At 38.1% G+C, this 17,071-nt stretch overlaps 1 protein-coding gene across 1 annotated transcript in view; it reads left to right on the plus strand.

Annotated features, from left to right (window-relative positions):
- The first annotated feature begins 1,191 nt into the window (after positions 1 to 1,191).
- The window catches only part of LOC106076930 (fibrinolytic enzyme, isozyme C-like), a 51,965-nt gene continuing 36,085 nt past the window's right edge, over positions 1,192 to 17,071 (plus strand). The window contains exons 1-3 of the mRNA XM_056035761.1: positions 1,192 to 1,243; positions 1,809 to 1,957; positions 2,666 to 2,875. Coding sequence (XP_055891736.1) covers positions 1,192 to 1,243; positions 1,809 to 1,957; positions 2,666 to 2,875 — 411 coding nt within the window. The remainder of the gene's footprint in view (positions 1,244 to 1,808; positions 1,958 to 2,665; positions 2,876 to 17,071) is intronic.

Consider the following 17,071-nt stretch of genomic DNA (forward strand, 5'->3'; position numbering starts at 1 on the left):
TAAAGCTCACTTTTAATAGTATTGATGTTAATATTGGTTTAGATCAGTGATTCCCAAAGTGGTCTATATAGACCCCCAGGGGTCCATGAGGACTTCCAAGGGGTCTACGAGACAAAAATGTTTAGGAACCACTGGTTTAGATGAAGCAGGGCATGAGATAAAGCATGCCATTGAAGGTTATTCGCTTGAATACATGGCGATAATGTTACTCGAGACAAGATTTGTCAACCGTCTTTCTCCATTCCATTTTGTCTTTTGCATTGGATAGAACCTCTTTCAAGGGCAGGCCCGTCCATTCTTTTATGTTGTCCTCCCATCACTTTCTCTGTCTGCCTCTTCTTCTTTTTCCTGGTAATATTCCCTGAAGGAAGGTCTTTGCGAGCCCCTAAGACCTAATATGGCTAGGGATTTTTAGTTTCTTTGTTTTTATAATAGTTAGCTTGTGATGGAGGGTTTTAAATCGACCTTCTTAATTATATTACATTCAATTTAGGTTGAAAGGTCCATTATTGATTTTCAATAACAACGAGTAAGAATCCAAATATACTAATGATCATAGCATTATAATCTTATTAGAATAACAACGGGTAGGAATGCAAATATACAAATGATCATCTCATTATAATCTTACTAGAATAACAATGAGTAAGAATGCAAATATACTAATGATCATTTCATTATAATCTTATTAGAATAACAACGGGTAGGAATGCAAATATACTAATGATCATCTCATTATAATCTTATTAGAATAACAACGAGTAGGAATGCAAATATACTAATGATCATTTCTTTATAATCTTATTAGAATAACAACGAGTAGGAATGCAAATATACTAATGATCATTTCATTATAATCTTATAAGAATAACAACGAGTAGGAATACAAATATACTAATGATCATAGCATTATAATCTTATTAGAATCTTATCTTTTTCTTATTTATTTAATACAAACGTTAATATATAAAAAAGAAGATATTTTTGTGGTTTACACAGGGCCGTATGTGGAGGCCTAGGGGCAGAGTTTTCCATGGGGTCCCCTAAATTTTTTTCAAAACTTATTAATAAAAATACTAATATTTAAAAGCATGCCTTTTTTTTTTTAAAGAAAGTAACAGATTACTTGTAAATTTAAACTAATTTTCCTTCTTCAAAAAGTAATAAATTAATATGTACATTGTAAAAAAAATGGATATTTTTGAGTTTGTGGACTGTAATGCCCCTGGAATGACGTACTGGCGTAAGTCCTGAGCTGCATTGAAATGTTAAGAGCACGCTGCAATAGGATATTTCTGAATCAACTAAATGTTGCCAACTGATAGATTTAAAATATCGTCCCTAAAATTCGAACAAAAATCGAGTTGTTTTTTTTACCTATTTTGTGGAAGCCCCTCTGTTGTGGAATTCCCCGTCCCCCTTTCCATTAAATCCAGACCTAGGTTTATATCATTAATATCTAGAATACTGTCTGTTTTTATTTCTTTGCAGTATTTCTATTTTCAATCAAAAAATTGGTACATGGTTTGAATATTTCTTTATCATTGCATAGATCCGACAATGGGAGCTATGAGTTTTTTTTTATAACATAAACTCTCTTTGTAATTTAAATTTTTTTTTTTTTTTTACATTTGAAGAACTTAATTCATCAAATATAAATATAAGCACCTAAATGGCAAAATTTTTACTATTATAGCTTCGTACGAAGAATTTAAATTTGTCAAAAACTCCAATCGGAAAAATAAAAGAAAACAAAGTGTTTTGACTTCAACTTTGAGACAACAAAATTCTTTGTATTTATGTTTCAGCACGACATTCAATCGGTGGATTCAACAAGAGAATTATTAATGGCAAGAATGCCGAACTTTACGACATCCCTTCCCAGGTTGGGATATTTGTTCTAATCAATAACGAATGGAACCTGCTTTGTGGAGGAGTCCTGATTAAACCAGATAAAGTATTTTAAAAAAATTAAATTCCATCTTTGTTCATTCTTTTGAAGTGATGTATGCGTCAAGGTCATTAATTAAAAAAATTAAACTTGTTTGTTTGTCACTTGTGCATTTTGAGAATACAGAGTAATTGGACTCAGAGTAATTTGAGAATAGTATACAAGTTAATTTAAAACAGTAACTGGCAAACCTTTTTTGAGAAGAGAGGCAAAATCTCAAAATAAATATTTAAGCGGGCCATAATCTCAAAACAGATAAAAAAGTTAAGCGGGCCAAAATCTCAGAAGGATTGTGTATGCGGGCGCATAATTTTTATTTTTAATAGAAAAAGAAAGACATTGAGCATTGAATTTTATGGTATAAGACTTAGACGAATTCGGCCCTGCAAAGTAGCGGTCGACTAGTATGTCTAGTAATAATAATTTTAGCTTTCATATAGCGCTACGTTCATGCTTATCGCTTGCTCAAAAGAGCTATGGTCCAATCTCATATATGAACCAGTGGGGAGGGGGGTATCTGGGAGAAGGTTTTTCCGTTTTGCCTCAGTAAACACAACTCGAGTCCGGTGTCGAACCTCGAGCCCCCTTCATAGGTAGCCAAGCCAAGCGGAGTTCAAGCGTACTTAGCCTGTCGATCACGCTTCTTACAATCGTAAGTAAACATCGCTAATTAATTTACTAGAAAAACAATTTGTTTCGCCTTCTGGTTCAAAGGTTCTTACCGCTGCCCACTGCATGGAGGGTAAAACGGTCTCGAATGTCAAAGTTTCTGTCGGGATGCTAAACAGTCATGGACCACCCACTCAGTACGAGCAACTTAAGTGCGTCACTAAAATCAAAACGCACGAGGATTATGTAGACTTGATTAACGACCTGGCCATTCTGGCACTGGACACTCCTGTCATGCTTAACAAAAATGTGAAGGTGAGTCTCAGAGTTTCTCAAACTGTTATGCACACTTCCTCCTTATTGTAAATATGGAGTTGAAGCTAGGTGCTGAAACAAATGTGAAACATACATATATTAGACATACATGGATAGCAGCACCAGGGACCAAGTTTCTAAGAGAGAAAGTTTTGAATTAGTGAAAGTAGGGAATGCGCTGACCGAGGCTCGAACCTGTGACTCTGGATTCGACACAACCTTTGACCACTCGGGTGGTAATTTTCATGCGCGCGAAATGACTCTGGATCAGAAGAATGTTTTTTTGGACATTCCGATGGTCTAGAGCAGTGATGCCCAATTTTACTCGTCCTGCGGGCCATTTTAATTTCCAACATTCGTGTCGCGGGCCACATCAACGAAAAGATACAAACACGAAATGAAATTAGCCTGAAACTATTTGATTAGAAGCCCGTGGATCTAGAACCCGTAAGGTAAACAATCTTCTATTCACGTCTCAAACCAAGAATGCCGCCATATTTGTTTTAGAATGCCGTTTAGATGTTTTTTTTTTTTAAACAGCTCCACTTTCTTTATAAACAAATATGTTGGTTCATTATGTTCTACACGTAATGATCCTATCACTTTTACTAATAGATTCTTCATTCAGAAATGTTAAAGGTCACGGGACCAATCCATTCGAGAAGAAATGAGGGGCCTATTGTAGGTAAAGATACATTTTTCAACCTTTTTTTTTTTTTTTTTTTGAAGAAAAAAAAAGGGGGGGGGGGGATTTTCTATACTTTGTGCCGACGTATCGGTGGGCCGGATGAAACCACTTCTCGGGCCGGATCTGGCCCGCGGGCCGTATTTTGGGCATCACTGGTCTAGAGTGTCGTGCGCGCGTGAAGTTTTCTTTATATTTAATATTGGTGTTTTAGCGTATAGGAAGTAGTTTCTTTTAAGTGCGTTTGTTGTCTAGAATATTGTGTGTGTGTGTGTTTACGTCATCCTTAGTTCCCGCAAGAGAGAGAGAGAGAGCTTCTTTTGTGAGCTAGGTAGCTGGTTGTTTGTTTCCCCCTTGTAATGGGTGTTAGGCTTTGGGCTATGGGAAAGTGTATCGCCTTTCCGCCCTTGGAGTTGTGCAGTAACTATTGTTGTTGAGGTGTAGGGAGTTGAGGTTACGTTGGGCGCCGAGATGGAGTGTGAGCGTGAAGGTGTGTTATGGAAACTTATTGGCGTGATATTAGACTAATTATTAATTCAATGATGACTTCAATGATAGTGATGTATATGTAAATATGTAGATAACTTATAATTAATTATTATTAAATATTGTTCATGTTGACAACTGTTGTTATTCACTAACTGTTCAGTTGACTAACTGTTATTCGATGTTCGTACTTTACATGCCATTACCTTTAGGTTCTTGGGTTACTCTGTTCAGGCTGGGGATACGGGACCATCATATCATACCCTACTTAAGCGACTAAACCCACCTGACATAGAGGTTAGGTCGCTTGGTGCGTTATCGCTAGGCGGTGGTGTCGAATCCGGAGTCACCGGTTCGGGCCTCGGTCGGCGCATTCCCTTATTTTCGTAGCATTTTAATTCACTACTTTCTCTCTTAAAAACTTGGTCCCTGGCGCTGCTATCCATGTATGTCTAATATATGTTCCTCCTTATTGGATGCATGTCAAAGGGGGAGGAGAATAAGTCTCCTTTTCAAAAGACTGAAAATGTGTAGTTATTCCATTGTAATCATAGATCATTGAGCATTAATCAAATATCAACGATATGTACTAAATTAATTTTGAAATGAAGTGACATGACACCAACATTTAAGTAGGGTCTTTCATAAAGTGTTTGAGAGTTAATGTCTGCAACAAGGGACATTCAAAACGATCTCTTATAACAGATAATGTATTACGACTTAGTTAATACGGTTCTAGATCTGGGCAGTCCACAATATGTCAGAACTGTCCATTTTTTTCTTTACCGTGACGTATCAACCACCTGTTATAGTTTTTACGTAAAAAAAACAGGCCCTCTTCATCTGTAAGCCTCACAAGAGTTTGTGCCAATATTGTTCTTTCTAACACGTCACAGGTATCTGCTTTGTTTTCTCTGTTATCTTGCCTACGTACAAGAAATGACCCTGAATGCACCTTCGATAAAGTCCAATAGGGAATCGGAGCCGAAAGCGCCATTATCCGGTTGATCGCTAGAAAGGATTTTATCCAACGAACAGGCTTGGACTGGAATTCTTCACCTAATGTCCTGTCTGAGGGCCCCCCTTCACCTCATGTCCTGTCTGAGGGCCCCCCTTCACCTCATGTCCTGTCTGAGGGCCCCTCTTCACCTCATGTCCTGTCTGAGGGCCCCCCTTCACCTCATGTCCTGTCTGAGGGCCCCTCTTCACCTCATGTCCTGTCTGAGGGCCCCCAGCAGTAACATAAACCGAGTAAGACAGCGGTTCTCAACCTTTTAAGCTCGCGACCCCTTTTTACAATCCCCCACTCTGACGCAACCCCCCCCCCCACACACACACACACAGATACAGCAAAAGAAGAATAGACAATAAAAATCCATATTTTCGATGGTCTTAGGCGACCCCTGGCAAATCATCGATCGACCCCCAAGGGGGTCGCGACCCACAGGTTGAGAACCCCTGGAGTAAGGGGACCGTAGCGTTCACAGCGCACCCTGACTAAGCTCTGGTTCCACTCGCTATAAGTGGCCGAGGGCAGAGCTCACCTCATATTCCTATACTGTATCTTCCACGTTCCGTGCGGGGACCGCTACTCCAGCTGACGGGATACTGCTGTCGGCCCCCTTTGTGGCGGACTTTTCGGACTGGTCTCTGGGCAACTAGTTCCGTCCCCTCCCTGAGTGAGAAAAAAAAAACAACTCAGATAACTTAGAGAATTCAGCCCCGTCGCCTAAGCGTGGCGTCTAGTCTAGTAGTGTCTAGTAGTGTTAGTAGTGTCTAGTAGTGTCTAGTAGTGGAACTAGATAGGACAAGAACGGGAGGCGAACAAGCATTGGAAGCCGGGTCGAGAGGCAAATTACGCTTGAACTTGGCTTGGCTACTTGGCTTGTTAACAGAGCGCCTAAAGGCAGCATAAAAAAACCTCCGAAATACCCCCCACCTCCCTCATGAGATCGGACCACAGCGCATGAAAGTAGCGCTATATAAAAGCTCTAATTTAAGGCCCCGACGTGTCGGACCGTTAAAGTTGTTTTGGGTCACGTTGACCTCGTTTTTATGTAAGGAGCTTTAGTTGATCTCCCCTTTACTGATCAGAGCGTGATTTTAGACGAGTGTTAAATAAGTGGCGATAGATAGATCCACTAATGTACAGTGCAATGTGGGGCTGGTTCTTCAATATATTCAACAGACTCGACTAGAGATTTGATACTAGCAGTGGGTATTTGCATATATATATATATGCATATGTATCTTAACGAAATCACTCCATATTTCCATAAGAGAGCCTTGCGCTCCATGGCCTCTACGCTTCTAGTCGGGCCACGTTTCTCTCTCAAAAGTTGCGGACCTTTTCAGTGCACGGACCAAAGGTTTGGAACTCACTCCCCATTGATCTCAGACAGACAACACGCTACACTACATTCAAGAAAAACATTAAGACATAACTGTTTAAAACTTTTTTTTTTTAGATTAGTTTGTCATATTAGCTCTCGAGTTTATTTGTGTAATGTTATCATAGCTCTCTATAAATAAAAATTATTTTTATTATTAATACAAAACATACAAACAGACGTATATTCCCTTTATGCACTGCTCCTGACCAGGACCAGATCAGCTCTTTAACTATAAGAACTGACCTAACACGCATTATCTTCCCTGAATAAATGAACACAATCCCAGTATCCAGCTTACGACTCACAAAAAATAAACAAACTCAAACACAATCTTTCAAATCTTACAAACCCCTGTTCCTGACATGTTAGTACTAAAAAATCTGGGATAAAAGTTTTCTTCAATCCTATCAAAGGAGGCTTCAAACGAACAGTGCCTTGTGGGAAATCCTGCCGAATTTACTATTTTAATATAGATCTATAACTTCACTAATTCAATATAGATCTATTACTTCACTAATTCAATATAGATCTAATACTTTACTAATTCAATATAGATCTAATACTTTACTAATTCAACATAGATCTAATACTTTACTAATTCAATATAGATCTAATACTTTACTAATTCAATATATCTCTCCAAAATAGGGCTCCACAGCCTCATGAAAAAGTGTTCGAGATGAGCCATAGTCGTTCTACGACTGAAGGAGCCAACTAATTAATTAGTTTGGATCAGTCGTGGGAAGCGTGGTCGAGAGGCTAAGTGCGCTTGAACTTGGCTTGGCTTGGCTACCTAGAAGGGGGCTCCAGGTTCGACATCCGACTCGGGCAGAGTTGTGTTTAGTAAACGCCTAAAGGCAGCACGGAAAACCAACTCCTAGATAACCCCTCCCCCCACTGGTCCACAAATGCTATAAGCATGAAAGTAAAAGCTATAATAATAATAATTAAATTCTAATAGATCTAGACTAAGAATAATAAATCTGCGATTAGAAATGGTTAAACTATTATTTTTTGTTTAGCGCAATGACATGCTTTTAGTTTTCTCAAAACGCTATCATACTATCCCATGTCAGGACCAGTAGGAAAGGGGCAGTGGGAGAATTGTTATTTTTTAAAATTGATTCTTTTGTTGGTGTGCTGGAATAAGTCCGCCGATCGGTCCGTTTGTACTTCCCGGTGGGGACGATGGCCTGCGACTCCTAGTGGTAAAGTCTTAGAGCCACAACGTGGTAAATATTTTGTTGGCATTATATAGGCACATAGACAGACACAAGCAAAACGCAAAGCTTAATGATTTTGTGGAAGAACAAATATTTAATAAAGAATAATTAAGAAGAAATACAATCAGCGAGTAAAAGGGGGGGGGTGTACAGAATGATTTAGGATTTTATGATAACGTTTAAGATAATATCATCACTGGGATGTTGCTCATAAAAACTCGTGTATGGTTTGCTTATTCGGCTGTCTCTCACTTATCTGTATTCAATGTTCTCCTACGGGGTGGGGTAAGTTGAAGCTCCGTTGTGCTGGCAGCCAGTTGCTGGTGCCCTGCAGGTAAGCAGGCGCTAGTGTGGGCTTACTCCTGCGATAGGTGCAGACCGGTCCTGGGACTTCAGCCTGGAATGCCTTCAGTTCTGGTCGAGGGTGATGAGTGACTCACCCTCAACGGGAAGGTGTGGAGAGCTGCTGAGGTCTGCATTCAGGCAACCAAAACACGCCAGCCCTGATGTAGGAGGCTGTGAGATGAGACATGAGAGGAGCCTGAATTATTAAACCATACCGGCTGGTTGGCGAGGGGCGCATCCTTGATAGGAGCGTCTCCCTCAGACAAACTAAGATACATGTTAACGACATTTCACTAGGTCTGATAATAATTGCTGTACCGATGATATAATAACAATATTACGAATACACATATAATTGTACAAGGCAGGGGCATAAATGAGGAGGGAAACTGGGGGACCGTATTACAGGGTTGTAGCCCCTGTGACCTCATTGACCCACAGGTAAACAAGTCCACGGTCGCTCGTGACCAGAGGACTGTGACGAGAAGAAAGCAGGGGGGGGGGTAGAAAAGGGCACATAACTATGCAGGCCGACAAGCCGAAAATAGTGCGGTAGACACGCGAGACTGATTCTCGGACCTAAGGATGCATGGTAACTACACAGTATGTGTATAAAAAAAAAACAAGCATAATTATATGTATATAATTATATGCGCACATATACAGGTACTTAATGCACAGGTAAGGAAATAATCTAGACGCGAGTAGGTCCAGATGGATATGGATATGAATAAATAACAAATGCATAAATAGACAATAGGGTTAACTAAGTTGTAGGGTGGATGTCCCCCGTTGGGAGTACAGTTAACATTGACGAGTTAACGAGGAACAGATACTCATAGAGAGTTACAAATATAATATTTGGAAGCAAACAAGTGTTAACATGGTAATGATACATGAACATAAATGTTGCAGGTGAAGACACACTAAATAATAATGATAAAGTTTTTCCAATTCACCCGCTTTGCCTCACACAAGTTTCTAAATGAATCGTTGACTTGAGAGTTTTCTGACTTCTCAGTGATTCTGATATAGAATGGCATTAACCTGAAACTTTCGTCTCCGGCTTTTATAGGTTCCCGAGCGGTATGTTAAGAGTAGTGACGATCCAATGGCCATCGAGTCTTTCGAATTTAGAATTGTTAAATTGGACCAATCTTTTCATTTGGGGCTCACTCATTTGACTTCTTTAACCCGCGCCCCGGGAAGGGGGGGGGGGCGAAGGAGGATAAAAGCGGAACCATGCACCAATTATCAGGCTGGACCATCGCTAGATGGCACAGCGGACGGGAGCAATTTGAATAGCCCTGGGCTTTAGGAGTGTCGACTCAAAATTGGTGTACGTGGACATCAAATTTTAATTCCCCTGGACTTTACGACTGTATGTGTTTGTTCTGGCGTTTGGGGCGTAACTTTCAATTTTAATGTTCCTGGACTTAATGGCTGCCTACGTTTGTTTCGGCGTTTAGGGCGTAACTTGGGAGGTGTGTTTATGGCCTATAATTTGGGGGTTGGATCTAACTTTGGTGTAATAGGATGTTTGTGTTCTACGCTGGCCAGTTTAGTGTCGAGAGGGGGCTATACAATGCTAAACTAGTGGTTAAGAGGGGGGGGTAGTTCCGCACTGGTCAGTTCTGTATTGAGAAGTGACGCGTTTTGTCACAGTTAGCATGTAACGATTTTCGTAGAAATTTAACAGTTTATCGCTAAGAAAAGAATTACTAGCTCGTTGGCCACATTGGGAAAATCTCTAGTCGGACCGTTATAATTTTTAAAACTAAAAATGAAATAAATGTAAATTTGGCTAGAGACTAAATCTAGGTCTAGATCCTACATCGGTGTTGAAAGGACTATCGCTTTCGGGAATTTCCGAACCTAAGGCTTTGTTGATTAAACAGTTTTATAAATTAATGTTCAGGAAAATTTCTCCATCTTCTTTAAATCTAGATCTTAATGCTTATAATTAGGATATTAAAAGGTGTACTAGATCTATACATTCGCTTAACCAGGATTCTTTCTCAGGGAGAAGGGGGATAGCCGGGGTACGAAAATGTTCCGTTGTATTTTAATCTAACATTCAGTCATTTTTAAGAGAAAACTGTTGCTCTATACGCTGTAGAAAGGAGGTATTCTTTTAAATATTTTTTGTCTTGTTTTTATTTAACATGAAGATTCAAAGAATTAAATTTATAGTTAGCGTCGAGCTACGTCATTCAACATGTAAAACAATTTACAAACATACATTGTGCTGTGTCCTCGTTGTGTGTAGCGAAATTATAGGCACCTCCGAATCTTTGTATGCCATATGATTATGGAGACAATACAAAGCTCTAGCCAAATATAAACCTTAAGACACATATTTAAGAAGCCGAACAATACTATCACCTCGGTAACGCCTTCGACTTGCACAGGCCTATGTTCTATGCAAGAAAGTTGGATTATGGTTCTTGGTAGCTTGTAGAGGTATGTAAAGTAAGAGTTAAGTTTCCCTTTCAGAACTGCTATCTATAGGGCAGATGATGGTAAGGTCATCTGTTTCTTTGGCCAACGGTCAACGAGCAGGGTGTCACGTGGCCAGCACTACGACCAACCGCCTTTACATTCCCAAACTAATGTCAGGTACTCATCAGACTCAGGTGCGCCCTGAAAAAGCCGAAATTCAAAATCCCAGTCTTCACCACGATTCGAATCCTTAGGTCCAGAAGCCAAGTGCTTAACCGCTCAGCCACGCGCTCCCCTTCCCTTGCAGATGTATAGATTTTTTTAATTTCATACTCAAAATTCGGACAATTTTTACCTGCATAGCTTAAAAAAACAGATGATTCATTGCCATGAAAAAAATCCTTTGATGGGAGAGTGGCTACATTAAAGTTCTATATGAAAACACAAACTCTATTTTGTACTTTTTTTTCAAAATGCGTTTTCACTGAGAAAAGGTAATGTCATGTACTCTGATTCTAAAAAATCGATTATGTTATATTTATTTCCATATGAAATTGGAACATAGGCCTACTTTGCAAGTAACATAAGTACGATAACCGCCATTTTCTTTTCACACCCAAGGTAAACTCAGCAAAAGCTGTAGTGGAGATAGTGGCGGCCCTTTGCTGTGTGGCCCACAGCTGGATAAGCTGGTCGGAATCACTTCCTTCGGGATAACAGATTGCAGTAGTAAGTTAATGCATAGACTATATATATACAGGACTGCCAACACTAAGGGTAACTAAGCACAAGTTTCGTTCAACTCCAAAATGTGAGTCGAGGTACTTCCGGTATACACTAATTTTATGACATTCACGATGTTTGAATGATGATGCCAGCTTGGATAATATATTTCTCTTTACATCACATTTCACAATTTCTTTTTACATTGTATACTATTAATATGAGTTAAATGTAAATGCTCTTTTTTTTAAGTTGGTAAATCAGATTTTGTTGTTATAAAAATCTGGCTATGTCTATCGCACTGTTACCAAAAGTATGACTAAGAAATATTGGGAACGTAGTGTTTATCTTTAGTGATGGTTTCTTTCTATAGTAAACTAATTCACCTTAAGTCATTCTACTAACACTACACTGCAACCAAGGACGCCTCGGTGTACGGGACTTATTTAATTGAATAATGTAGGCGTGGTGCGCACAGTTGGCAGTCCTGTATATATATATATATATATATATATATATATATATATATATAGTCTAGGGTTTATGTTCTATGTTTCTTGTTCCTGTGTAAGAAAGTTTTCCTAAAAGCTTTGTTATGACTTGAATCATTAAGCTTCTGTAAATGTGTGATAATCATGTGAGTTCATCCTGATTTTCTGGAGGTGTGTAATTGTCCTTTCTTTTATTTATTTTCAATGTTATAGCTGAATATCCTGACATGTACACAGATGTGACGCAGTACTACCGACGTTGGATCGAGAAGAATTCTTAAATTATCATTGTCGAGTCGAAGAATGAAATAACATTACATAACAATAAAACAATGATAAAAGTCATTGGAGTTTCCAAGGAATCATTTCTTGCTATTTTTCTGTTCAATATTTTAATATTACTTTTTAGTCAACCATTTTTTTATCTTTAATGTTATCTTATAAAATACTAATACCGCGTGTTCTCGGATATAGGCAATAGATGCAAAGATATAGGCACATTCCTCGTTCCATATGCTAGGACAAAGTTATACAAACTCTCCTTTTTCCCTAGTGCTATTAGAGCATGGAATGGGTTGCCTGAGCTAGCAGAATGAAGTGGAATTAATTTGTTTTAGCTATTTCGTTACTCTTAATAACTGACATTTTTCTAGGTGGAAAGACATGCTCCATTTTGATTCCTAATTCTGTAATTCATCTAATTCTCTTTGCAAAATATCTAAGTCTTGTGTTGTTTTTTTTGTTCTTTTTATTATGCAATCGTCTGCAAATAATCCTACTTTTGTTCCTGGACTAATGCAATTATCTTATTCATGGTAAACCAGTAACACAGGCTAAAAACGCAAAATACCTCGATGTAAAACTGTCATGGAATCCCCATATTGATGAAACTATCAAAAATCAAACAAAGCATTCGGGTTTATTAAAAGTAATTTTTATAAAGCAGACACAAAATAGAGTACATTTGACTGTAATTGGTTTTTAATAGCATATAAAAAAAAAAGGGGGCGGCATAAATTCAAACTTTTGAACAGAAAGATTGACAGATTAAGTTGATTAAAGCTTTGTACAAAATTTAAAAAAAAATAAACGTAATTTTGAAACTACTACTGTGATGACTCTGTATTAAGACGCGCAGAAGTTGAGACTTATCCCTATTTTCTTTAGTGACGTGACGATACATTAAAAACTTTAAACGGAAAATGCTGGAGAAAGATTTACGGAATACAGCTTCTAATAAAAAAGCAGAATGAAAAATATTAATAAGAATAAAAACATAAAAAAGCTTTTATTATGTGTAATTGTATCAGTTAGTTTGGATCTGTCATGTTATTAAATTTGAAATGAAATGTAGTGAAGTACTCTTGGAATTAGGGACAGAGTAGACGTGTACTCTGGTGATTATTTGTTTATACGTAAAATAAACTATTGTGCAAAATTTCAGCTTAATCCGAGAGTGGGTGTGGGAGAAATAACGTGTACAAACTTTTTTACCAGACAGACAGACAGTGACTAAATATAAGCTTTATAAAAACGTGCCCGACTATCAAAAGTCAACTAGATCTTCAAAAGAATACACATATATCTCTTAGTAATGTTGACTTAGAACTTTATTACCACAATCTAATTAAACTTAATAGATTGTCATGAAGCTAGTCTTATCGACTTAAAAGCTTACTGCAAATGAAACAACAGACAAGGCGTTTTTCATTCAGTCTATGTGCTCAAAATAAAAGTCCGTGATTGAGTTCTCATCAGATCGAAGCTTGCCAGGGAATATTTACTATTAAATAGAAAACAACGTCACAACTCTTTGGATGAATTTGTTAATAGCAACTAGTTTGGTTGTCTTACTTGCTGACTTCACTGTAACCAGCGGTCGTGGTAAGTACATATCTATTCCTACGCTGACAAAGTAGTTCGGATCTCTGAATCAGATCGTGATAGAAAGTCAAGAAATCGACTGGAGAAATATACAAGTACCAATCCTTTTTTATTTGAAAGTTTACATAAAGTTGAGTTGTTTGCGTTGTTGTAGGCCATTTTTTTTTTAAAATTATATTTCAATGTGTCGAATTCACATAATCGTATCCTGTTAATTGTATGTATAAGTGTTGATCTGCTAAAAAAGATTTATAAACTATATATATGTATATTATTATTATAGCTTTTATATAGCGCTACTTTCATGCTTATAGCATGCTCAGAGCGCTTTTGGTCCAATCTCATTTGTGGATCAGTGCGGGGGAGGGGGTATCTAGGAGTTGGTTTTCCGTGCTGCCTTTAGGCGCTCAGTCAACACAACTCTGCCCGAGTCTGGTGTCGAACCTCGAGCCCCCTTCTAGGTAGCCAAGCCAAGTTCAAGCGCACTTGGCCTCTCGACCACGCTTTCCACCAATATATATACATACTCAGTGGCGTATCTAAGGTGGGGTAGAATTTGTCCCCCCCCCACGCACCCACTAATTAGTAATTTTACATTAAAATTAAATATTACGTAAAATGCAGGGGCCCCCAAAAAAGTTTAGCCCCTGGCCCCCAAAGAAGTTTAGCCCCTGGCCCCCAAAGAAGTTTAGCCCCTGGCCCCCAAAGAAGTTTAGCCCCTGGCCCCCAAAGAAGTTTAGCCCCTGGCCCACAAAGAAGTTTAGCCCCTGGCCCACAAAGAAGTTTAGCCCCTGGCCCACAAAGAAGTTTAGCCCCTGGCCCCCAAAGAAGTTTAACCCCTGGCCCACAAAGAAGTTTAGCCCCTGGCCCCCAAAGAAGTTTAGCCCCTGGCCCACTAAGAAGTTTAGCCCCTGGCCCCCAAAGAAGTTTAGCCCCTGGCCCACAAAGAAGTTTAGCCCCTGGCCCACATAGAAGTTTAGTCCCTGGCCCCCAAACAATGACAAAATTCCAAGGTACGTGTTATGAATATAATGGTAACAGAGTCGAGAACCATGTCCGCTTAGTATGGCTTTAACTCTTTCTCTCCGTAATTATTTACCACATTCTGGTGAAATCAACGCTGGTATCGTCAGTTAGGAGAAAAAGAGTTAATACACTGAATGACTTACACAGCACAAATTTCGTGAACACATTCTAACGGACGAGTTACAAGCACATGTAAACATAAGAACGACAACCGATACAGCATAATATATTCATAACATTCACCCCCAGTTCAAATTGTGCTTACTAGTATTATTGATAATGAAAGAATTAACCCTTAAAGTGCTGAGCTGTTTTTCCAGTGAGTGCAAACAAAATGGAATGACAATTCTGATGTTTAGAGGCTAAACTACCATACGCGTTTTAAGGGTTAAGTAAATGCAGAGCAATAATAGAGATTCAAGTAAACCAACAATGTAGAATAGCATGACATGCTGTAACAGATATATAACATGATAGATCAAATATGATATGACAGTCAGGTAACAAAGTAAAATGAAGATAATAAAATAAAGAAATTTCATTTAAGTCACTAGTATTGACACAATGAATGCCAACGTGAGTATTGTAGAAGGCTGATGAGCCTAGTTCTCCTTACTCTAAGATTGTATCTATGTGTAGATTAAAGGAGATATTATTTCTGCATCTTGTGTACTGAATATTTGGGGTAATACTATATTGTGTCATTGTGGGAAGCGTGGTCGAGAGGCTAAGTGAATCACTTGGCTTGGCTACCTATGAAGGGGGCTCGAGGTTCGACACCCGACTCGGGCAGAGTTGCGTTTACTGAGCGCCTAAAGGCAGCGCAAATGAGATTGGACCAAAGCGCTCTGAGCATGCTATAAGCATGAAAGTAGCGCTATATAAAAGCTATAATAACAATTATACCCCTAAGTAGTTTATTATCTAGTCTATGCGCCCTGGAGTATTTTAATTGGGCACGTTTAGTATTGTCAGTATTGATGATTGTGTATTCTATATTATATTATGTGTAATCCGTTGTTTGCTGTGAATAAACAATAATCTCTACTCTGCTGTGGAGTGCACTTTATAATACAAATACAAAAACAAAATTTAATAAAATACTCGGAAAGACACAAAAATAAAAGGCACATTCGTCGTCTCATATGCTAGGACAAATTTGTACAAATACTCCTTCTTCCTTAGTGCTATTAGAGCATGGAATGGGTTGCCTGAGCTAGCCAGGAAAACCAGTGACTTGTCAGAATTTAAGTCATTGGTTAATATGCATGACTAAATGCATGACGCGTAGGACGTAGTCATCTTCTTTTTTAAAGTAACGTCTGTATTATATAAGATGGGATAAGATAGTACTTACACGCTTTAAGGATCGACATTTTGAGAATCATACCCTCAGTACATCGACCCATTTGTTTACAGTGAGAATTAACCTAAAAGTTCTTTATATACTCATTAAAGTTACGTAGTCCATATTACCCCACAATCCTCTAACTTTGTTTATTTTACTTCTTGCCCTGCTCTCAGAGAGCTCAGACATAAATGAGTATTTCAAAGAATTAGAACACATTGAAGAATACTGTTAAGAAAATTTTTTATTATTAAATGTAAAAAAAACCAAAGAAATGATAATCGATTTTCGTAGGGACAAGAAGGAAAATGATATTGTTTCTGTAGCTGGAGAGACTATTGAAATTGTGCAAACCTTTAAATACCTTGGTACTATCCTAGACAATAAACTAAATTTTACTGCAAATACTGATTATATCAGCAAAAAAGGTCAGCAAAGATTACGACTACTAAGAAAACTGTCCTCGTTTAATGTTAGCGAAAAGGCCTTGGCTATGTTTTATCACGCTCACATCTGCAATATTTTAAGTTTCAATATCACTGCCTGGTATGGCAATCTGAGCATTAAAAATAAAAATAAACTTAATAGAATCCTAAATGCTGCTGGCAAAATCATTGCCCCATTTGGGCAGTTGTTTGATACAAACATCTATAAAAAAGCTAACAAGATCCTCGAAATAAAGAATCACCCTTTGTGTCAGGATTTTGTGATTTTACCATCACAAAAGAGATACAAGACACCGATAGCAAAGACAAACAGACACAAACACTCTTTTGTTCCCCTGGCAATCAAATCATTAAATAAGAACAATCTGGTATAAACTTTGTCACATGTAAATTATGAGTGAGTCTGGTGTGAATGTACACTTTGGTTTCTTATAGTTATAATGTTTTTTTGTTTGGTGTAATGCACAAATTGTAAGACAAATTTCCTTACGGATAATAAAGATTATTATTATTATTATTATTATTATTAAAAACAAACGATAGCTCAGGTCATGACATAGCTCAAAAACTGAATGTGTTTAAGTTAATTGTATGCGGAATAATGAGAAATAGAAAGATCATTATGTCGTAACATCTTGACAAGTCGGTGTACCCACATTCAGAAACTTATCTGTTACCAACACACATTAAATACAATGTTTTCT

The sequence above is a fragment of the Biomphalaria glabrata genome, chromosome 7 (assembly GCF_947242115.1).
Source record: "Biomphalaria glabrata chromosome 7, xgBioGlab47.1, whole genome shotgun sequence".
Classification (NCBI taxonomy): Eukaryota; Metazoa; Mollusca; class Gastropoda; family Planorbidae; genus Biomphalaria; species Biomphalaria glabrata.